General features: G+C 39.0%; 2 protein-coding genes across 2 annotated transcripts; one reads left to right on the top strand and one right to left on the bottom strand.

Annotated features, from left to right (window-relative positions):
* Nucleotides 1-1,606: 1,606 nt before the first annotated feature.
* On the top strand, nucleotides 1,607-20,673 carry LOC122091490 (cysteine-tryptophan domain-containing zinc finger protein 7-like). Its single transcript, XM_042661468.1, has 14 exons — nucleotides 1,607-2,194; nucleotides 3,203-3,275; nucleotides 3,378-3,511; nucleotides 3,649-4,050; nucleotides 4,143-5,485; nucleotides 7,023-7,486; nucleotides 7,572-9,649; nucleotides 9,749-9,891; nucleotides 13,484-13,644; nucleotides 14,871-15,028; nucleotides 18,014-18,935; nucleotides 19,038-19,223; nucleotides 19,329-19,442; nucleotides 20,377-20,673. Exons 1-11 carry the CDS (start codon nucleotides 2,045-2,047, stop codon nucleotides 18,206-18,208), a joined length of 5,301 nt encoding a protein of 1,766 aa, XP_042517402.1. The 5' UTR covers nucleotides 1,607-2,044; the 3' UTR covers nucleotides 18,209-18,935; nucleotides 19,038-19,223; nucleotides 19,329-19,442; nucleotides 20,377-20,673.
* Nucleotides 20,674-21,459: 786 nt separating this feature from the next.
* On the bottom strand, nucleotides 21,460-23,687 carry LOC122091232 (pentatricopeptide repeat-containing protein At4g15720). The gene has a single exon (XM_042661090.1). It carries the CDS (start codon nucleotides 23,406-23,408, stop codon nucleotides 21,588-21,590), a length of 1,821 nt encoding a protein of 606 aa, XP_042517024.1. The 5' UTR covers nucleotides 23,409-23,687; the 3' UTR covers nucleotides 21,460-21,587.
* Nucleotides 23,688-24,028: the final 341 nt, after the last annotated feature.

Here is a 24,028-nt window from a genome sequence, read left to right as displayed (position 1 = left end):
TAAACTAATTAGGGGGAAAGGGTTCATAATTGGTTTGATGGACTAGTTAAAGAGTCTAGTATCTCATCGCAGGACTAAGAATAGCATAATGGTAACCTTTTAGAATTTATTTTCTCCAGAATCGAAAAGGTAGCCCAAAAAATACAAAAAACAAAAAAACTTATATAAAGAAGAAGCTGTTCCTTTGATGCAAAGATAACTGCAAAGAATCTTTACCATAAATTCCTGAACAGGTAACCGACTTAAAGAACGTGCTGAGGGTATTTCAGTAATTAAGCCCCAAAACGAAAAAGGACAGTCGTAATGTCGACTACACAGGGGGTAAACAGCATCGTGCAAGTCTACAACTTCACTTCAGAGTTCAGACCGACCGATGTGCATCCTTAATGAATTTTCTAAAATAAACGGTGCCGATTTTATATTCAGCTGAAGTAAAATATTCGGATCTACCTCCCTCTCTATAGAGTTCAGCCAGCTCTGACCAAGATCTTTGAGGATGATTCCGTATTACTGTTTGGTGGAATAATTTTAGGACACCCTTAGAGAAATGCATCAGATGCCGTGACTAATCAAGTAACCCTAAAAACGTGTGTACAAAGGACCAAAGAGTGATTTCATTAAGTGACATGGAACACGAATTTTATTTAAAATTTTCAAAAGAAATAGACAACATATTCACCCAAAAAAATCAAGAAAATTACACCAAATAATGGGGGTGTTAAACGATGACCTACAACGAGAGGCTTGATCGGAATTGATGGGTTAAAGCTTGACATTGGATCTAACAGTTAGTAAATGATTTGGTGAAAGCCCCCATTTTTTTTTTCCTTTATGTGATAATGAATTTTTTATTCATAAAAAATAAATTAATGCTAGATTTGAATTGATTATTTTTTAGTCGATGATTGGTTGAAACCCAATAGACACTCGATTAGGATTAACTGAATTTAATAAACAACTATGACCAATTGTTTATAACAATTTATAATTTGATTAACTCGGTTATAGTTGTTTACAGTCTATTTATGGTTCTTTAAAGATTGACTAAATATTAAGATCAATTTAATTAAGTTATAAATTAAATATAAACATATTCATGCTTAGCATGTGAAGTCCAATTAATAATGTAAACTCTTAAATTAAAGGACCAATTAATCCCATCGGTCCGACCAATTGACACCCCCTAAATTTAATGACTGAAGCGTTTTTGAACTTTTGATACCAAAACGTAAAAAAGTTCCAAAATAAAGGACATGATGTTATACTGTATCCCGAAATGACATCACTCTTCTTCCTTTCTAAGTAATCACCACATGATTTTAAGGATAACTTCGTCATTTCGTACTCTCTCATATCTCTTTCGGTACTAAACAGTGGGTAAATAACCGGGAAGATTACGGCGGGATCGGGGCGAGATTTTGTGATCCGTTTTGGATTAGAGAGAGAGAGAGACTCTTTTGGAAACGCCGTCAAAACCCAATAGGAGACTTGAAAAATAATTTTTAAAAATATTTTTTTTGCCCTCTCCTGGCCTTCCTTTTTTGTCTTCTGGTTAGATCGGTCTGTTTCTTTGCGGACTTAAATTATGTTTTTTCTTTTCCAGAAAGAGGGATATGGGGGAAGAAGGGAAAAGGGAGGAAGTAAGCAGGAAAATACATTAAAATGAAAAAAATAAAAATAAAAGAAGCAGAAGAACAACAACGAGGAGAAGAAGAAGAGAAAACACAGCTCTTTTTCCTGTTTCATGTGTCCTGTTTTGTATCTTAACATTGAAACTTGGAAGTTTTGTGAGCGAATCAATTCGAGCGAGCTCTAAGAGACGACCTGAAGACAGAGGGGATTGGGAATCTGCCAACTGTTGATTACCGATCGTGGAAAGACTTTTGTTTTTTGAGGGTTTTTATTTTTTTAATTTTTTGTTTCGATGAGGGTCTCTGATTGTTCGATCATTGTGGTTTCGGAAGATTTACTTGGTGGTTTATTGTGGGCTTCTGATCTCCGAATTGAGTTCGGCCTATTTGGGTGGGGAATTTGAGGGGTTTTGATGCTCTCTTTGGGGAGTAGGGATGGGAGGAAGGGGTTAGGGTTTGGTGTTGCAGGAGAGATGGAAGAGACAGAGATAGAAGAAGGTGAGGCTTGCGATTACCAGGACGACGACGCAAGCATCGACCCTGATGTCGCTCTCTCTTACATCGTAAGGGTTCCTGTCTGTTTTACTTCCCATCAAGTTTGAAATTTTTTTTGGAGGGCCTCTTCTAAGATGGGAATTTATTGATCAAGTTTGTTGCTTTGCTGAATATTTATGTTTACTTTGTTCCATCTGTCTTTAGATTGGGCATTGAAAGTTTGGGGGTTCTAAGTCTGGTCTGGTTGGTAGTTTCAATTATCTGAGGGGTTTAATCCATTGTTTGACACATGAGTTCCGGATGCTTAAGACATGTTTCATCTAAGGTTTGGAATTAGGGTTGTTATAAGCAAATTTGCTTTAGAAATTAGACTTGGGAGCTCTTAATTGACTCTGTTATTGCTCTAGAGATTCTGAGGATGTGTGATTGGGTGATTTAAGTCTGAATCAATACAAATCATCAGAGACCCTGGTTTCTTTTGACTATTTCCGTACTAGGGGAGAAAAAGTGAATTCGTTTACTGAACATATAAAATGACTAACTTAACTAGTTATGCTTGAAGGTTTGCTTCACGCCTTTGTTTGTTCTTGATGTTTCGTTAGTTTTATTTGTGATCATTGGAGTAACAAGGCGGATTTGGGCAGAGTTTTTGTGTCATTGAATAGAATGCACTGCCACTCTCCTCTCTAATTAGAGAAATAGAGAAATAGGTGTTGGTACCGTGGGGCACATATTGCATGCGTTTTGCCAGATTGTGCTGTTTTGAAAACCATTCTAATAGCATGAACTCTGACTGAATCTTCCTATTTGTGATCTTGGATATTCATGAAGTGGTCCGTGGACCAATTTCTTTTTGGAAAATACCAACACAGTATCCCAAACCGAAATTGCTTTGTTGATTGCTTCTGCATACACAACTTTAGGCATTTATTTATTTTCCAAAATCCCCCATATTTCTGAATAAATTAGTTCTCATTTTGCATTTCTAAGGTTTTATCATCACTTTTCATTTGCTCTTTTATGCTTTAAAAATCTTAATTTTCCAACATTCGTAAAATTTTATTCTGTTTCCGAAGGATGAAAAGCTTCAAGATGTCTTGGGCCATTTTCAAAAGGATTTTGAAGGTGGGGTTTCTGCAGAAAATTTGGGTAAGTGATCCATGACAGGACTATGATTTTGGAGTTTGCCGAGTTGTATTTTATTTCTTTGTCCTATGTAGTGAAGGCATTGGAATTTGTGCATTTTGACAGGGGCAAAATTTGGTGGGTATGGTTCGTTTTTACCCACTTATCAACGCTCTCCTTCTGTTTGGTCTCAACCAAGAAGTCCACCAAAAATGCAGAACTACAATACGCCAAGATCACCAAACCATTTGTCGGTGGAGGTATATTTTGTTAAATTTGGACAGATTGTCTTGTTATTTGTTCTTTAATACCTTAAAGCAAGAATCCATGGCCTACTGTTACATTGGGTAGGGATTCTCTACTTTATTTGAGCACTGCTGGTAATGTTACTATACAGGGTGTGCATCAGAACTCTTCAGTTCCATCAAGTGCACCCTTTGCTGTCAGGCTAGGACCTGCTTCTAGCAATGCTGCACCACCACCTGTTTCAAGGGTCCCATCCGTGGACAATTCTGTTAAAAGAGATGTATGCTCGTATCCTCCTCGTGCCTCTGCAGAATTCAGTCCCAACCATGAGCATGTAATTAAATCAGTTAATCCAAATGACCAGAAAACACTAAAGGTTCGAATTAAAGTAGGTCCTGATAGCACTTCAGTCCAAAATAATGCTGAGCTCTACAGTGGTCTTGGCCTTGATATGTCTCCTTCTTCATCATTTGACGATAGCGCCGCTGAAAGTGGAGGGCTGTCTCCTGAATTTCGAGATTTACCAGATGAATCTCCAACTATTATACTTCAGGTAAACTTTATTCCCTCATTTCCTTATTTTCAATTCCTGTTTGGGTGGATCGAGGGATGCAAACGCCTTGTTCTTGTTGACGTGGTGTGCAGATTATGACGTCGTTTCCAGTCCCTGGGGGCCTCTTGCTATCACCTCTTCATGATAGTCTGTTCTGCTTATCAGAAAAAGAAAAGCTTCAAAGGGATGGTAGAAGTGGGCCTACGTACATGGGTGGCCAGGAAAGTTCTGGCATGCTAGTGGACGACTCTTCTTCTGTAGTGGGGATTAGCAAAGTGTTGGGAGAAAGGAAAATGAAGTCAGTGGAGAAAAGTGATAAATCTTTAGAAATGAAGAATGGGAGTGGTAAGGATTCTGGGAATGACATTACCTCTCTTTTGAAGAAGGAAATCGACATTGACACCATGGCAGGCAGGGAGCTTGTTTCTAATGCTTTGAAACTTCCACTTTTATCCAGCTCAAAATTTGATATAGGGGACACAACAAAAGGTGCTGTTAAGGCTCCTGATATTTCTAGGGAAGCTAATAAGGGTATGGTGAAGGAGAAAATATTCTCTTCTGACTTAAGAAAGGAGGAAGCCTTGGAGTTGGTGCCCAGCCAAGATCTGGCCATGTTTGATAAGCAGAGTGCCAAGATTAGTCCAGCAGACAAGGTATTGGACGTGAGGAAGGATAGGAGCAAAGGTAACAAGAGCTATGACATATGTGTAACTGAATCAGATGCTACCAAGTGGAGGAGAGATCTTGATGGTGGAATCGCAGTTGCTCCAAAACAGAAGGTTGGACAGAAAGCCCCATCCTATGATCAGGATGGAGTGAAGAGGCCCCATGTTAAGGAGCAGCTATCTTCCAGTGGAAAAAGGAAATCAAAGGGAAGTCGAAGTAATGGAACCCCTGCTGCAGAGTTCCCCAAGGAAAGCTTGAAGCCTGTTTCATCTTCAGCATCGAAAGATAAGAAGAAAAATAGCCAAGCTGGTGATTACCCATTTAATAGTAAATCAGATGTTGTTAAATCACGTAAAAACTTGGGGAAGACCATGGACAATCATAGGGATTCAATAGGTGAGCCAGTAGTGGAGAAAGCTGAGGATAGAGTAGATTCATTGGAAATGCCTTTTAAAGACCGGCAGAATGACTCAAAGCCTGAGATTTTTGATAAAGTGGCTCACACATTGTCAGACAAACCAAAAGACAGATCAACTGGTACAAAGGTTGGTAACCAATTGACATCAGAGGCATATCCAAGGGCAACGCTGACAGCTGCTCCTTTAATGGAAAATGGGCCCGTTTCTGATGCAGCTCATCCACCTCTACCTTCTGTTCTTATAGAAAATTGGGTTCTCTGTGACAAGTGTCAAACATGGCGTCTTCTACCTTTTGGCATGGAGCCCACAGTCCTTCCAAAGAAGTGGCTGTGCAGAATGCTTAATTGGCTGTAAGTTCCTTCCCAGAAGTATTTTGGATTCTTTACATTCTGAGAGTTTGTTGAAATTATAACAAGGATGCCCAATTAAATAAATTTACTGGTTTCAGTTAATCTTGTACAGTGTCATCTCTTTGCCAAGGGGAAAAAACCATATCTAAAATTAATTTTTATGTCAAAACCATAAGAAGACGGAACCTTATATTTCACCCCTCACTAAATTTTAACATTGAAGTAATTGTCCATAAATATTTTATGAAATTGGTGGAATTATTGATCGAAGTATGTTAGAAGTTAGGACTAATTCTTCTAATGGATGGAGCAACATAGTCCCCATTTTCTTTCATCGGTTGTGGCCGGTGCTGTTCTGTATGTTGCTGACCAGATGATGAGGCGGTTCAAGTCCTTTGATACATGGGCATTGCCACGTTCAAGATGATTCATTGCTTTTTTTTTTTTTTTAATGAACGATTTTCCGTGAATGTTGGAAGAGATCAGATGCTCTTTATATTGTTCTGATTGGGGCTAAACAATGAACCGTCCTGAGAGAAATTTATGGTCATATTATTGAATCGCCATAAGTTCTGTCCGTTTATGTTGAGGGGTATTTGATGGCATAACTTGGCAATGAAGGGTGAAAGCATATATTTGCCCTTATGGATTTAGTCCTGATTTGGTATGATTTTTATTTCAATTTCATAGAGTGATTTCTATTTCGGAAGTTTTTTCGTTTGATTTTTGCACCTTATTTCAGTGATATAGAAGTCAAATTTCACTGAAATTCTGAAATAGGTGAGAAGCTCTTTCAATTTTGAAATTGAAATTGCATTCACTCTTGCTCTTTAATGAGCACATGATTAATTTGAGGGGAAAGTAACTTCATGTTAAAAATAAAACACCGCCCCTTCTTTCTTTAGCTAAAAGAGTTAGGGGCAGGCCTAAAATGACCATAGGCGAAGTGGTGAGGAATGATATGCATAGTCTTGGTCTTGTCCCAAGTATGACCTTGTCCCAAGTATGACCTTGGACATAACCTATTGGAGGGCAAGGATCCATGTAGCCGACCCCTTTTAGTTGAGATCCACCTGACTTGTTGCGTAGTGCATCTTTCCTCTTACTCTCATTTTTTCGTCTCTTCTTTCCCCTTTTTTTTGTTTGGATTTTTTTCTACTTTGTTTTTTATGGATCCATGTAGCCGACCCCATTAAGTTGGGATAAGGCTTAGATTTCTTATTCTTGAAATATTTCAGATTGATGCAACCAAACAAATTCAATTTTTTTACCAAACATATATTTGTTGACTATTTCATGAAAACCAATCCGAAATTGAAATAGAAATCATACCAAATCAGGCTTTAGTCCAGATTTTGGATCATTTGTCATTTACTCATGTAGATGTATAGTTTTTGAAGACCTCGCTGTTTTATCCCTATTTGTTTTGTTTTTTTGTTTTGTTTTGTTTTGTTTTTTTGTTTTTTTGTTTTTTGTTTTTTGTTTTAAATTTATTTTCAACCTTTCTCTTAGTCTGACTATTTTGACTGGTTGCTAGGCCTGGAATGAACCGGTGTGATATTAGCGAAGAGGAGACAACAAGAGCTCTGTATGCTGCATACCAAGTCCCCATCACTGAGGGTCAAAATAATATGCATAGTCAGCTTGATGCAGCTGCATCAGGGGTAACTTTGGATGAGGTACAGCGACTTGACCAAAACCACCGTAATCTTACCTTGCGGGCTCTGCCTAGCAGTGCAAAGAAGAGACATGGTTTGAAGGAAGTACCAAGTGCAGCCAACCACCTGGGATCCATTCACTTTTCAAGTTCTGCAAAGAAGAATCAACAGCCGTCTGCGAAAAGTAGAAGCTTAACTGACGTGAACCAACTTCCTTTGGGATCCAATCCTGTGAACAAGTCCGTCTTCCAACAATTAAGTCAGTCAGGTGACTTGGCTGCGGATAAACGCATGCAAAAACAGAAAGAGAAGCAGAAACTGCTTGAAATCCATTTGGATGGAGGTATTGTTCACGAGCTAACATTTCTTTGTGGTTTCACAATTGTGAACTTGGGAAATCTGTAACTGTTTTTGATATATGTCAACAGGTGTTTCTAGGCACTCAAAAACAAAGTGCAAGAGGGAAACTGATCAAAATGAAGATAGAGCTTATAAGAAAGTGAAGACAGAAGGTATGTATTATACTGATGAAGAACAGAATTCTGACCTCGGGATTGCCCAGCCCTGCTCAAGTAGTGGTTTGCTAGCTAAGGCACCTGGAAAGGATCCGAACAAATTTAATGAGCACTTGTCTATGAAGGATTCAAAGCATGATAGCAAAGGCAGTTTTCCTGCTTCTGCAAAGAAACATAAGGATCGAGTTCAGGTTTCTTTGGATGGAGGGGCTGCCCAGGATATGAAAAAATCAAATAAAATGGATGCCGCAGCTAAGAAGAGGAAAGTGAAGGAGTGGCAGGAGAATCGGATTTCTTTAGATCCAAGTAGTGGGCATCACTTCCAGGACGGCAGGGGTTCTGTGAAGGAGGAGACCAGTGAAAGTGAACGCCCAAAGGAGAAGAAGGCCAAGGCTTCTAAGTCCGAGGCAAAGGAGTCCAGCACGAGTAAGGGTGATGGTAGAACAGACAAAAAGGGTCAGTTGACCAAAATCCTCTTGTCCGGAGGTAGAGATCAACCAATTGATGGAGCAGAAGAAGGCGGCACATGTTATATGGAGAAGGACCAACAATTAGGGCAATATCGGGGAGGAAAAGATGGCTCTCAACGGACCTTGGAAGTTTTGGAGTCATTAAAAAAGGATATTGGATATGGACAGCCTTCCATGGCTGCTACTTCCAGTTCTTCAAAGGTTTCAGGATCTCGTAAAACTAAAACCAACTTCCAGGAAGTGAAAGGTTCACCAGTAGAATCAGTTTCATCGTCTCCTTTGAGGTTTTCCAATCCAGACAAGCCTATGCTGGCAAGAAGAGATATGTTAGGAAAAGATGATGTGATGAACGGTGGTGTCTCTGTTATGGGTAGCCCAAGAAGATTCTCTGATGGTGAAGGGGATGGTGGGAGTGATCGGTCTGGTATGGTAAGGAAGGAGAAGACTTTTTCTGTGTTACATCATGAAGGCCTGGAGTCTCCTGTGCTGGATTATCAGGACAGGGATGCCGATCACACGTTTTTTGGCAAAGGGAACTTGCAGATTGAACCTTCTTCTGAATTTGAAAACACCCATTTGGTGAATGGTGATGCTGATAGCACAGATAGGCATAACCGATATCAGAATGATCCGTGGGCTAAGGACCATGACCCCAATGAGGAGAGGGTGAACAACGGTCATTACCGTGTCAGTGGTTCTCTTCCTCGGAAGTCTGGGATGGGATCCTCATCACGGTCTAAAGAGAAGCACAGAAGTTTCAAGTCTGGTTTTGATAAGGGTAAGGTTAAGCTGTCTGATTCATTCAGCGAGCAGGAAGACATGTATGCAATGAAGAGTTCGAGATATGAGGCAGAGACTGAATCTCATGATCGTTCTCCTTACCATCAAGATATAAGGGATGGGAAATACGACTCTCAGGATAAATGTGCTTTTAAGTCTAATAGGAATGAGAAGACTTACTCAGGTAAGAAAGATTCTGCAGGGAAATGGTCAAGTGAAAGCAGTAGAAGAGAAAACCAATCGAAACTTGGGGGACATGAGGGCTTTGATGTGAAATTTGGTGCCACTTGCAGCAAGGATGGAAAATCCATCACACAGCAAAATCTACTGCAGGTCCGTGACGGTGAGAGATCCTCTAGTCGGTTTCCTTCGGACAAAAATGATAAGATGGATGTAGCATCGGGGAGAGGGAAGTCGCAATTCTTTCCACGTTCTGTGGATAAACAGGAAACACAAACTCGATGTCCCCGAACAATGCCAGTAGGTGTATCTGATGTTGTGCTTGTTGATGCTTCTGGTAGTGGTGGTGATGCATTGAAAGTTTCAAGTCACCCTAGGAAGGCTGATAACCATAATGGAGCTAGTCATAGTAATTCAAGACATCCTACACCTAATGGTCCCATCGGGGTCAAGGATCTCAATGCTCCAAGTCCAGCTAGGAGGGATTCCTCTGGTCAGGCTGCTGCTAATACTGCATTGAAGGAAGCCACAAATCTGAAACACACTGCCGATCGTCTTAAGGTGTATAAAGTTACCCCATCTCAATGTTTAGCTATTTTCTTTTCCTAAGCTTGACAACATTGTATCTGATTCTTTTTATTGTTCACTTTTCTTCTATAGGACCCTGGCTCAGATCTTGAAAGGACTGGACTATACTTTGAGGCGGCGTTAAAGTTTCTTCATGGTGCCTCACTTTTAGAACCTTTCAGCAATGAGGTTACGAGATGCAAGAGTGTGTACAGTGAAACTGCCTTACTGTGCGGGTAAGCAAAAATGTTGACACTGCATGAAAACTCCTTATTCTATATGGCATATGTGGCATATTCTGTTTCTCCACTTTTGAACTGGACTAGGAGCAAAGTTAACATTATGAATCACTATTTTGGTTAGGTTTTATAGCATCGGGGCTGAGTTACAACTTATTGTACTAGACATTATGCACTTTTTATCATTGCATCATTACTAAGGAAGGACAAGCCGCTAAAAAATTGAAAAGAAAAAGGGAAGAGAGGCACAACATTTGTATGTTAAGGCTAATCCTTCTTTATAAGATTATTTTTCCTCCGAATTGAGTACAACTCAACTCAACCCAACTAAATGGGGTTGGCTACATGGATCCTTTTCTCCAACCAACTCTTTTCAAAGCCATATTGTCTTGGTGGATGAAACAAAAGGAGGGACAAATGCAAAGTTGGATTTATGGAGATAAACATTGGAATCAAGAGGTTTTAAGAGATTTAGGACAAAAGCAGAGTATATGGTGTGTAACTTTAGTAACAATAGGACTGAAGATGAGGTGGTGAAAATTGATGATAGAGCGATAGCGCAAAGTGTAAATTTTAGGTATAAGGAGCCATAGTTTTTAAGGCGGTAAGGCGACGGAGGCGTTTGAGGGTCTTTCGGAGCGCCTTAGGGATAAGGCGGGCATAAAGCGTCGCCTTATCGACTAAAGCGTTCCTATGTAATTTTTTTTATAAAACCAATCTATTTGGCTAAAATCCTAGTTGAATCCTATTACTCATATGTTAAATAAATATTAAAGGTTCATATTCATACCAATGTAAGATATTCATTAAGAAAACAAATCAATAAAGTGAATAAACTAAGTACATCAATCATATATCATATTAACATATAATATAAACACATAATTATGAAACAAAATTATAAATATAAAGAAAAGAAGACATAAAAAATACAAGTATTTATTATACTTACCTCTATGATGCCAAAATGAGTGCCTAAGCCCTAAGGTCATCCACTATATTTCTACTTCTGTTAAAGAAGAATGAAGCTCACCTGATGTAGATCTGACATACATCCGTAGGAAGAAGGCCAACAAGAGTAACTAGCATGTGGCTTTACCTTGTTGATGCTTATTAATTTTCATACTTAGTTTTTATTCCATGTTTTTTGTCTTAGTTTAGTTCCAATTGAACCATGGTCCATGTTGGTCCAATATCGGTTCAATTTAAGTGGTTAGAAGTTACTTTTACTTTTACTTTTTTACTTTTCTAAATGGGGGGATCAATTCACTTTTGTAAGTGATGATGGGTGAAGACTTTTCCACCTTTGGTAGTTGGGGGTGAAGACTTCCCATTCCCACTTTAAGAGGTGAGGATTTTTTTACTTTTGGTAGTTGGTAGGTGAAGACTTTTTCAACTTTAGTAGTTGGAAGGTGAAGACTTTCCTACCCCAACTTTAATAAGTGAAGACTTTCTACTATTGTTAGTTGGAAGTTGGGTATGTAATGTTTTGTTGAGTTAGTCCTATAAATAAGGATCAATTGTAAGCATTCAAGGACAACTCAGAATTTAAAACAAAGTTTGCTTATGCAACTTTCTTCTTGTGTTTGATCAAGAATCTCTTGTGTTTGCTTAAGAAATCCCTTGTGTTTGCTCAAGAAATCCCTTGTGTTTGATCAAGGCAGGTTGGTGTTTGATCCAGTCGATCCACCTTGCGGTGTGAAGCCCGGGTGTTATTTTATTGTTTATTGTTCCATCATTTTCATCTTTCAACAAATTTTAGCAATATCCTATTCTCCATATCTAGAATTCCCTATTCTCTGAGAAAAGATCCTACCCTGGTACTGTTTTGAGCTTCCTCAATTTTAGTATTACATCATCACACTGCCGGAACAAGCTCACCGGAGCAAAATGGTCGCTTGGATCAGTGGTTCTTCCTTGTTCCTTGATTCCTTCTCAAAGCCCTTTCTTAAAACCCTTGACAAAATCCAAACCCTGTTTGTGAATCGTGTTTTTGTTTTGTTTTTTGTTATTTTTGGTGGAGTAAAGCTGATCTCATACATCTCAAGTGTTAACAAAACCATACACCTACCAATAAAAAATCTATATTTGGAATCTTCATCAAGTAATTTTAAAATGTGTTTAAAAAAAAAAAAACCCATAAGGCGCCACATCACATAAGGCGGAGCATTGCCTTACCATATTTAGACCGCATCAGCGCTAAGGTGTTGCTAAGGCGTCGCCTTACCAGCGCCTTAAAAACTATGTAAGGAGCAACTAGATGCCTGGAAAGCTCCTCCACTTTGAAGCAAAATTCAAATTGGTGAAACCTGTAACAAGGCTTCTAAACTTTTTCACTTCTGAGTTGTGGCTGGAGGCTTTGAGTAGACTGTTGGATGTACTCCACTTATCTAGCCTCTTAGATGGTTCGGTTAATTGCTTCCCTGGGTCCACAAATATTCCTCTACATGTAGTACCACATAAATTTTACTATTTCCTCCTGACATCTGTGCCCTCTATATTTTTCTTGATTTACAAGGTCTTTGTACTTGGGTGGTGATGTACTACTATGGGCAAAACATATATAAATGATAACTAAGCTAGCAAATGGTTAGCATCCACTCACTCAGTGTATTCCTACTAAGAACAAAAATCCTAGCGCTAAATAGCCCTTGATTTGCAGTCTGTTGGGTTTTTCCTGGAGATAGAACTGGCTGTTTAGGTTAAAAGGTGAAAGAAAGGGAAAAAAATGAGGATTTATTGTGAAACTAGGATTGTAGTTTTGGTGGACTGATAGCAGGTGAAGGAAATAGGGTGACAGTTTTTGAGAGTGGTTTTTGAAGCCTAATGGTGAACTGAAGGGTTCTAATGGGTCTGTTACGCAATTAAAGAAGACAGAAAATATAGACAAAAACCATTGGCCAGGTTGTTTGAAGGTTTTGATGGAGCTTTGTAGGATTGAATTACGGAGGTTATGGACAAGTTGGAGGTGATTTATTTTATTTATTTATTTATTTTTGGTGGGGGGGGGGGTGGGGCAAAGGTGAGAGAGGAAGAGTTTGAGGCTGGTCGTGGGTGGGGGATGGGTACAATGAACTAGTGCAAAATTAAAAAGAGAAGAGAAGAGCGGGATAATTGGATGAGCTACAACTCAAGGGAACCGACCAAAACAGCAGCAAACAAGAGCAACAACTTGACTTCAATTAGCTAAAAGCAATCTCAATTGCCACAACTCCCTTGGCTGCCCTCGCCTTCCCATATGTAGGCTGCAGTAGTTTGGGATTTAATAACTACTCAACTTCTAATTCCCAGTTACATCCTTGTTTTTCCAATATCTGAAGTTTTAGTCTTTTTGAAAAAGCTCATAGACTACATAAGATGCTAAACGCCTGACTTTAAAAAATAATTTTACCGCCTTTATTTGCTTTCTTGGGTGTAATTCAATGAATGAGTCTGGCTCCTGTTGCTAGCATGATTAATATCCTTGTCACATGGGTGTGGGTAAAATATGATTTAAGTAGTATGGAGTGGGTTGTAACTCAAAAGTTTATTGCATGACTGCATATTGTGTTCTCTCAGCACTGAAGTTGTGATCTTATTGAAATTCTAGGTTCTGTGCCCGTGAATATGAGAGATTCAAAGAAATGGCTGCTGCTTCCATGGCTTACAAATGCATGGAGGTGGCACACATGAAAGTTATTTATTCCAAACATTTTACTGCTTCTAAAGATCAAATTGAGCTGCAAAATGCATTGAAAGTGGTTCCTCCAGGTAATTTTTGATATATCCTTAGTCTGGAACTTGAGAATATTTTGAATTCTGTTTTGACCGTCAAGGGTATATCTATCTCCATTATATAATTATAGTTCTTATGGTAAGATTCCCCTTAACTTTGCTCTGCATGCGAAAATCTTCACTACTTAGTGTCCTGAATATACTTGCTTTAGTATAGTTTGTTATTAATTGGAAGGCATTCTGCCTCTGCAGTTTTGAAGTGACAAGTGAAAGTATTATAACTGTTGCATTTTGCCTCCACTAAGCTAAAAGAACCTGAAGAGAGAAATTACATCCTTAAGATATTTTTGCCTCCTTCTTGGAGTGTAGATATCCAAGATCCTAATAAACTCACTTTTCCGACCTGGGAGTCGACACATAAACAGATTGATTGTCTTAAAAAAATCCACTGCTTTATGCATGAGCTTTGGAGACATACTGTGACAAGGTACCGTCTTTTCCATTGAAGATTTATTAGACACACCTAGTTTGCTATACTGGAGATTCAGTGAGAGAATTTTCACACTGATAATTTGCCCTCTGGATGCATAATAAATTATATATATATATATATATAATTTTATTATTATTTTTTTAAATATGCTTAATTTTCTTGCCAATGAAGCTCAAGATATGTTGGTGGTAGTCCCCCCCCAACCCCAATGAATGTGTCTACTGTCTAGTTCCTTTTCTCATACAAAATTTTTCATGAAACAAGGCCATTTCCTCTGGGATAAAAGTTTTTTTTTTTTTTTAATTGCCTTTGATGCTGAAAGGTGAATTGCATTTGCTACGTTGTATTCTATTGGGGATTTATAGAGACCACTAATTGAATAGAAGTTCAGGTAAAGGAACTAGGATATATTTTTTTGTAGAAAAACTAGGAGATTCACAGACAGCATTTTGACACCAATAGTCATGCCTTGCGAATTTGTAAACAATCAAAAAGACTTAGGAATAGAGGATTAATTATTTATAATTTGTTGAGATGTACTGCTCAATGAACCTCAACTATTATTCTGTCCCATTGATGAATAGTATTGCTCATGTAATTCCCCTTGTTGGCAATAAAAAAATTTCCTTCTGCTATCTGTTATGTTAATTGGTAAATAATCTTGCCTACCAATGCTGATAAAATAAGTCTGATTCTGATGCAAAGCTAGTTTGAAAGCTTCAGTTTTTTTCTTGTCACAATTGTTACATCCTGGTTGTTTCATTGTCAGGAGAGTCTCCATCCTCGTCAGCCTCAGATATTGATAACTTGAACAATCAAGCAACAGTGGATAAGATTGCTGTATCTAAAGATAATAGTTCTCAGGTTGCTGGAAACCATGTTATTGTTGCTCGAAACCGTCCCGCCTTTGAGCGGCTGCTTGGCTTTGTAAGTTTTATTCAATCTCTCATATGTTCTCCATTGTATTTTTACATGTTCTTGTAGAATCACCATTTAAGGAAGTCGCAGCATATGACTACCATGTTCTTTTTTGGGTGAGGGTGGGTTCGGTGGCCTTCGAGCTTCATATTGATTGTCAATGTGGCTTTAATGTTACTATTTTCTGATTGGTGATTTTCGGTGTTGGTCTACAAGATAGCATTAGTTGTCTGCTGTGACCATCCCAATGTCCCTGTGCCCCAACCAATGGTTGACCTTTGTTTAGCATCTACTGATAATTACCCTTGATTTCTATGCATACACTTGGGACAGATTCCTATCCCAATGCACATGTATCATTGGCCCCAAAATGGGGATGGTTGACCATTTGTGAGCATGTACCTGGTAATTACCTTTTATTTCTTCATTCATACAGTGTCCAAATTGTATGGAGAATGACTACTTGTCTTCATGCAAAGGGCTGGCTGTGCTGGTGGCATCGTTTAATCTGATGTCTGTTGACTCCCTCTCTCTTGAAGACCTCAGTTGATCTTTTTATAAAAATTGAAGTGGATGTTGAACCATCTATAAGTCAGGTTTGGTTTAGTGGTTCAACAATCCTGTTCAAATGTTTGTACCATTAGGCGACAAAAAAATGTCATGTGGGAAAATGTTTCCATCATGCCTTGAGCCGGAAGCCTTTTCCATCACCCCCAGTTCTTCAATGTGGACTGATGGTTTGGCAGGTTGGCTGTTGGATAGGATTGGGACCCCATTGATGGGATCTGTTAAAAGTTTTGACTTATCTCGACCATGTCTCCGACTACATATGGGTTTATTCCCTTGATTTTTCAAGGGTTTCTTGTTGAGCTTTTGTTAATTTCATCTATTGAACCTCAAGCTTTTTCAAGATGGTGGATGGTAGATTGGTCTGAAATTTGAACATTTAACCAGAGGATAGATGATGATGTGGACTAACTGGTGCAACCTAGGGTTGCAAATCCCTAATTAGGTTGGGCCTACCCCAGGTGATAAAATTCTAATAAAGTGAACAATGCCAATTTTGTAACTTTCAGATCATTGATTATTCAATTGAAATAGAAAGATGGATTTCTCTCTCTTATGATGATCAAATTCCTGTCTCTTCAATTTGGGTCTTTTTACTTCGGACCAGAGTTGGGAAGGCGTTGGAGGGGGCCTAGACACAAGGCAAACCAAACAAGGTGCCCTAGGTGACCAAGGCGACGCATTGACAACTTTGTCCGGGACAAATAATAATTGGGGTAAAATAGAGAACTCTTGAAAAGAGGGGCAAAAATGTAATTTCAGAACAATAAAGGATCCTTTTAAAAAGGAAAAACAGTATCTGGGATGAAAAGGTAAAGACTTTTCTGAAATTAATTCTTATTAGTGGGGTGAATATATATAAAAACTCAGAAACGGGAGGGGGTTTAAGCAATTAACAGAAGAATCTGACCTTATTTGCAGATATAAAAAATATAGTTTCTTCACCCTCTCGACAGCAACCTGCAAACTGGATCTGGCAGTAAAAATGAACCAGACCTGAACTCTGTGAAACTCTCTATTCCAGCGGGATTTCAGACTTCAACTTTGCATAACACGTTGCCCTAAGGTAGAGATTTAGACCCCAGAATTGGAGGCTGAAAGAAGCACCGAGAGAGATCGTGTTCTCTCTTTCTGAAACCCAAAACTTACATCAACACAAGAGTACTGTCAGTTAAGAGGGTGGTTGGGAGGAGAACAAATGGGAAGAAGAGGGGGGAGGGGGTGAGGAGAGAAGAATAATAAAGAACAAATAATAAGAATAAAGGAAAAGATTATGGAAGATATCAGACCTGAGAAGAAGAATGATCGGAGCAAAGAATCAAACCAAAGAGGAAGAAGGAACCACCAATTGAACCACTCTTAGACTCTCGTGGTAGGCAGCCAGCATATAAAACTCAAATAAATTTCATTCCAATCTACTCAATCGATTGGGGAGGGGGTGGGGTGGGGGAGGGAATGCTTACTTATATAGCAGAAAATAAAAAGGCTCCCAATCAGACTCTTAAACAGAAAAATGAAGTTGGAACCTAAATCAACCTCCATGCCTTATGATAACTAAAGGAAGAATGTAATATAAATTATCAATCCAAAAAAAGTAACCTCATAAGAAAGTAAATCTAACTACCCTATTGGACTGAATACAAAGTTTCGACCTAGTTCTCCTTGCCCTGGATATCCAAATTGGTTCATATTGATCCAGATTTGGGCCCCAACTGAATTCCCACTTGCAGTCATTTGAGGGGTGATTTAAGGGGGTTCTGGTCCAACTTACATTGTGTTATTAGTTTCAATCCTTATCACTTGTTTTATTGGTGCTCCTCATGAATTTGAATTTCTGTTGAAACATTTTTATGATTTCTTTTCAAGCTCGAAACTAAGATGAACTTGATTATCTCTAGTTCAGTCTGCAAAGTTCGACCATTGGGTTTGCTCTTCTGACTGTCTAGACCGAAAGTTCTTGATCAAATCAGTAGTTTTGAATCATGAATAGATTTTGGGGTATGACAATTGATACAACTGTAGTAAGTGACTGGTTCATCATTCTTACAGTTTGAACTACACAGCCTGGTCTGATTTTTTAAACCCCTGCAGAGGCCTAAATTTGGCCTTTGTTAGAACTTTTCACTTTTATCTTCAAAGTCTATTCTTGATTATCAAAAATAAATAATTAAACTGTTTGCTTATATTTTTCCCAATCCCTCCTCCCTCCCCTATTTTCTTTTAGGAGGGGGTGGGGAGGAGTGTTTTGCTTCCTACTTTAATACCATCGCTTATGTTTTCAACTGTTTGATGACTTTGCTTTGTTCCATGCAGTTATCTTTTTGTTCATTTCCTAATGAATGGCTTCCTTGTTTATTTATTTCTAAATGCCTTCCTCAGTTATTTTCTGCTTCAAAAGATTCTGTCTTAATTTTTTTTTTTTTGCAGACACGTGATGTAACTAGTGCAATGGAAGCCTCAAGGAAATCCCAGAATGCTTTTGCAGCTGCTAATGCTAGCCTGGAAGAGTCTCAGCATGGGGAGGGAATCTCTTCTGTAAAGCGGGTACTTGAATTCAGCTTCCATGATGTGGAGGGACTACTACGTCTTGTACGGCTTGCGATGCAAGTAATTAGCCGTTGAAATTCAATGGTTATAGTAAGTCAATCCTGTGAGTATGTTTTCATTTCCATGGGTAAGCAGGCCTTAAAGGAGGAGGGAAAAGAAGCCGAGCTGGATCTCTCAGATGCAGATACTCCTGAGAATGACCAGGCTAATGCTGGTTCAGTGCCTCTCTGTACAGTGTGTACAAAATGAGATTGATAATTTTCAAGATATATTCGTTTGATTGTTCGGCTGGATTCTAACACAGACAAGGGTGCAGCACACCATCCAAAGATTTGAAGGTTGGGTTGAAGAAAGTGCTTCTCATCGCAAAGGCGTCTGCTACAAGCTTTACATTAGTACAGAAGTGCAGTCTTGTGGCTTTATTGGGGTTTGAATCTGGGAAAAAAGATAAAAGATTCAATACCTTTGTTACAAAAGGGCAGTCTTGTGGCTTTATTGGGGTTTGAATCTGGGCAAGATGATAAAAGATTGAATGCCTTTGAGGTTGGTTTGAGGAGGCCGAATACTGACATGGTTAGCTCTGATTGATTCCTTTCTTTTTGGTGTTTCTGCAAAGGACTTCAATTTTGTTTGTTTGTTTGTGTTTTTTTTTCCTTTTTCCATTTCATTTTTTTTATTCAAAAATGGAAATCCAAGAGTGGAGGTTGCCAAGTTGATGAAATTTTCAAGCTTGGTTTAATTCACTTTGTCTGTTGGTTCAAACGTGCTGTGAATCCAAGGGCAATGCAGATGGTAGCCTCAGGTATACAATTTTTAGCATGTCACCATCTATTTTGGAAGGAAATTTTCTTTCCTTCCTTGCTCTACTTTTAATCTTATATTTATATGTTCTTATGCTGTGTAGGTTTGTACTATAAGGCTACCTGTTGTTGCAATTGGAATGATTTCTTCTCTGTTGCTGATGAAAGAGGCAAGTAGGAAGAAGTTGAGAGAAATATAGATGTAGATAACAGAAGATATTGGTACTCGGGATTTACATTCTAAGGGATCTTACCTGTGGAGTGCCAGAGTTATTCTCCTTGATATAAAGGTTTACATAATTCTCAATGTTGTTAAAGTTAGTTGGAACTCCTGATTGTTTTTCCTTCAGAGCAATTTTCTCCTCCCTAGCTCATCTCCCAGTTTTGCATTGCAGGAGGCATGCATATCTTTTCATGTGAATAAACCTAATTAGATACATGAGCGAGGCAAGTAAATCTTTGTTGGGGCTCATCTACACAACCAGCTTGCAGATGTATGGATGTGGCAGGTAAAGCTTCCTTTCATCGACTCCGTTCTAAACTGGAATAATATTTGTAGTTTGAAATTTTGTATTTCATACTTGGGGAATCAAAAGCTGGTGATTTGGGGATTGATGTCATGGTCAATTAGCCTAGGGCTTTAGTATGTTTTGTTTCGTGGTTGCCAGATGACGAGCACACATGAGAACTCATGGAGTTTTTTTTTTTCTTGGGAATTCAAAAAGTTTGTGAAGCGAGTTGAACATGATTTGGGCTTTTGGTACAAATGGTAGGTGAAAGGAGGTGTACATCCAACTACATGCTTGGTTGACCCAAAATTTGGGATCCCAAGGCACATGTTACTCTGGTATACATTGTGGTAGATTGTTTCTAACAATCCTCATTGTTCTATGATTCTTAAGTTCCCTTGAATGTTGAAAAAGTTTTGTATGAGAGAAATGACTATGATTCCCAGGCACTATCTATTGGTTTTGGAGAAGCTTTTCTGTGTGGTTGTTTTATATAAACAACATACTAGTAGCTAGGTGTGGCTGGGGTTAAGGGACCGAAGATCCCTATTGGTAATGGGTGGATGGAAACCAGAATCGAAGGTGATTCTAAGGTTGTTATTCGTTTGCTCTAAGACCACAATGGCTAGGGGGGAGGGACTTATCAAGGCGAGGTCACTTTGCAGCCTGCTAATTCTATGGCTGATAAGCTTGCTAGGTGTTTCTTGTATCTGGGTTCTCTCGTTTGGAAGCTTTGTATATTTGTTTTCAAATTACATAAAATGCTTCTTTATGGGTGAAATCACTTGATTCCTGTATTTAGTGGTAGGAGGATTGATCCCTTCCCTTTGGGGCTTCCAGGATTTTGTGTGCGAATTATTTGCATGTGTATCCACCATGTAACCTTAATTGAGGTGTCTTTTAAAGTTATCTGACATTGGATCTTGGTTTTCAGCTAGTTGAAAATGGGTCTTGATCAATGGTGGCAGCAGCAAAGGATTCAAACGACGGGTTTCCACAAAATATTTTTCTTATATACTTGTATACAAGAATTGAGAACATATCCCCCCACCCCCTCCCCCTTTTTCTCATCTCCCCTTGTCTTGGGAAATTTTGAAACCCTAACCCCTTCCTCTCCCCCCCCCCCCCCCTCCCTCCCCAAAGGAAAGGGTACCACATCTGGGCAATGTATCATAGCAAAAAGCATCAATTCTTTAAATGATTAAAAATTTATTAGCCATTTGATTATTAATGAGTTAATAATCATGGGTCTTATTAGGGTCTTATTAAGGACTTCTGAGATGTGGTTTTGGAAACAGCTCCTACTAAGTGTCCTTTTCCCGATAAAGAATAACTTAACCACTTTCAACCTTTGTTGGATCAAAAGCCTGGTATGGACCGATTCTGCTTGGGTTTGGGTTTCCAAAATCGATCCTGCTGATCTAACCATTGTGAGGTTAACCTTGGAGAGCTAAAAAGGGGGATTCAAAATAATTAATAATTAAAACCTATTAGAAGAGGAAACCTCGTTGTATCTCCCACTTTGTATGTTATATTTCTAAATAGAAAGGAGCAAGGAATGATTAGAGCAAATCTAAAATAACTAACCACCCATCTTCCCCTAAAATCAGTCAGAAACTGCTAAGTTGGACACAATCAGTGGTGCTAGTGTGCTACATTGTTTATGGGAATAGCTTTGGCCAGTAGATTGAGACCCAAATCACAGGCTGTGTCAGCGATTTATATTGGTGTGAGAAGGTAGCACTAGCAATGCATCATGCTTGCCTTCTTTTGATTCTATTCCTGAAAAAAATTAGAATTTTGCTAACCTCACAGGAACAACCGAATAGTTCACTTGTGGTTCTATCCAAACATGTCATCTGTGATCCTGCTATGGGAACCCCTAATATGAAATCATTTTACTGGGATGTGATTGGAATTCCAAGACTTGAGATATAGGGAAGGAGAAAGCTAATTAGGAGGGAAGTGTAGTGGAAATTTACAAATGGCCTGAGCAACATAAGGGGGGAAAATGGAATGCACAAGAAATCTGTGGGATAATTGATATACCGATGGAATATGAAAAATCCCTCGTCTGCAAAAGACAGTTAATATGATGCAAATATCATGGTGTATTTGCCATTATATATGTTATTGGACAATAATTTACCAATAATCTTTGCAATTGCAAAACCCATCTTTGAAATGATGAAATCTATTCACATCCCTCACAATAAAATCCCTCTTCACAATCTCACTGATCAGCTTAAAGGCCTCGTGACAGGCTCTACACATTCTCAAGTTCTTCATAATTCTAATGGTCACACCTTTAGGAATGGTTATCAACCCAAACCCCAAAGCTAACCTCTCACTGTGAAGACTCAAAATTGTATCCTTGGCTTCCTCCTCCACATCTATGGAGACCAAATCATTACCACCTTGAACATAGCCTCTCTCCTTCATTTTCACTTCCAACTCTCTCAATAAGTGAACCACCTCATTTCCCCGTATGCAAGACAATACATCTCCAGCATAGAAGACATATATTGCTTCCTTGACCTCAATCCAACTGCATCCGGGTTCCTTATAGACATTTTGTTGCTTCATTTCAGACCGGGTTCTATGAACATTTTCCCACTTCCCTGCTGATGCATAAGCATTTGACATTGTAACATATGAAGCTGCAACTTGTCTGTTCAATTCTAGTAGCTTCTGACCAGCTTCTAAAGCAAGATCTAGCTTTCCATGGGTCCTGCTAGTTGATAGCAGTGTGCCCCAAAGAATTGCTCCATCATCAGGTTCTGTTTGTATTGTCTTTGCTAACTTGTAAGCCTCGTCCAGACAGCCAGCACGGCCAAGCATATCAACAGCACATATGTAGTGTTTCACATCAGGCATTATACCATATTTTCTTTTCATTGAGTGTAAGTGTTCAAGGCCTATGTTGACGAAACCGGAATGGCTGCAAGCATGTAAGACCCCAACAAAGGTGACATCATTGGGTCTTATTCCCCTTTCGAGCATCTCTTCAAAGATGTCGAGGGAAAGCTTCCCAAGTCCATGTTTTGCAGCTCCAACTATCATTGAGGTATAAGATATTACACAAGGGTTCTTCATGCGCTGGAAAACTTTGTCAGAATATGCAAAGCATCCACACTTTGCATACATGTCAACAAGTGCAGTGGCAACCACATCATTTACATGGTGGCCACCACGAATGACTGTAGCGTGTGTCACTTTCCCCGTGACTAACCTACCCAAGCTTGCACAAGCATTGATTACACTCGCCAACATGAAATGGTTTGGAGGATCATACATAACCTGGATGAATTCTCCAAAGAGCTGAAGTGCATCATGGCTTCGTGCATTCTGGGCATATGCAGCAACCATCGAAGTCCAAGAAACAATGTTACGATAACCCATCACATTAAAAACCCGGCGAGCTTCATCCACGTTGTTAGATTTCCCATACATGTCAATGAGAGCAGTGCAAACTACAAGATTGGATTGGAAGCCCAACATCTCAATCATGGCATGGAGTTTTCTTCCATTTTCAATGTCAGCAAGAACAGAGCAAGCATTAACCATGGTAGCAAAGGTGAAGGCATTGGGCTTAGCAGAACTTCCAAGCATTCTTTCAAAGAGCCAAAAAGCGATCTGGGGCTTGCCCATGTCGATGTACCCAGCCATAAGAGAAGTCCATGAGACGACGTCTGGTTCAGGCATTTCTTCAAACACCTGATATGCATCATCCAACCTTCGCAATCTAACGTACCCATTGATGAGATGATTTGAAACGAATGTGTCTGTTAAGAATCCAAGTTGAAGAAGGTTGGAGTGAATGGAGATTACGGATTCCAAATCGTGAGATTTTCGGAGTTGTTGAACAAATTGGGTAGCTTTCGAACTGGAAAGTGAAGCGCAGTATTGGCGGGAAGTGTATGTGTATGGCCCTGACGAGGAGATGGAGAGGAGTATTCGTCTCATTGGCGGTGGCTTCACCAAGAAATGGTGTTCCTCTAGCTCGTTTTTATTGTTAAACTGTTTTAAGGAATCTTAAGGGCATTTTCGTCCGCTGAACGTACGTTCACATGAACCTACACGTTCTTTTATTCCATAAATAGAGAATAGATTCTCTACATGGACGAATTTGAATCCACTGCATGTACGTTTACTTTGGATGTACATGTAAAGATCAACACATGTTTCTTTGTTTCTATATATGCCCTTCCCTTTTTATTGACAAGAAGTCGAACATGTGTTGGATCCTCGCATGTAAATTCAGGTGATCTTACATGCAGAGGATTCAAACTCTACCTCGATGTGGATCTTACACTTGTCTTTTTAAAGATAGGTAACATCATGCGCATCCTTTATCAATGCATCCACTATTGCGAATCTTCTCAGTAAGCAACATTGTATACCCAACAAAAAAAGAAAAGAAAAAAAAAAATCTTTGGCATACTCTCTTCAACCTATAATTAGAATGAAGTGGGACATGTGTTGGATCCTCACATGTTTATGTCTAGGTAAACAATGGATCCAATCTCTATAAATTCTCATTTTTACCTTTTAAATAACAGTAAATAAAACACCATAAAACAGGT

The sequence above is a fragment of the Macadamia integrifolia genome, chromosome 10 (assembly GCF_013358625.1).
Source record: "Macadamia integrifolia cultivar HAES 741 chromosome 10, SCU_Mint_v3, whole genome shotgun sequence".
Lineage (NCBI taxonomy): Eukaryota > Viridiplantae > Streptophyta > Magnoliopsida > Proteales > Proteaceae > Macadamia > Macadamia integrifolia.
This window is presented reverse-complemented; position numbering and strand designations above follow the sequence as displayed.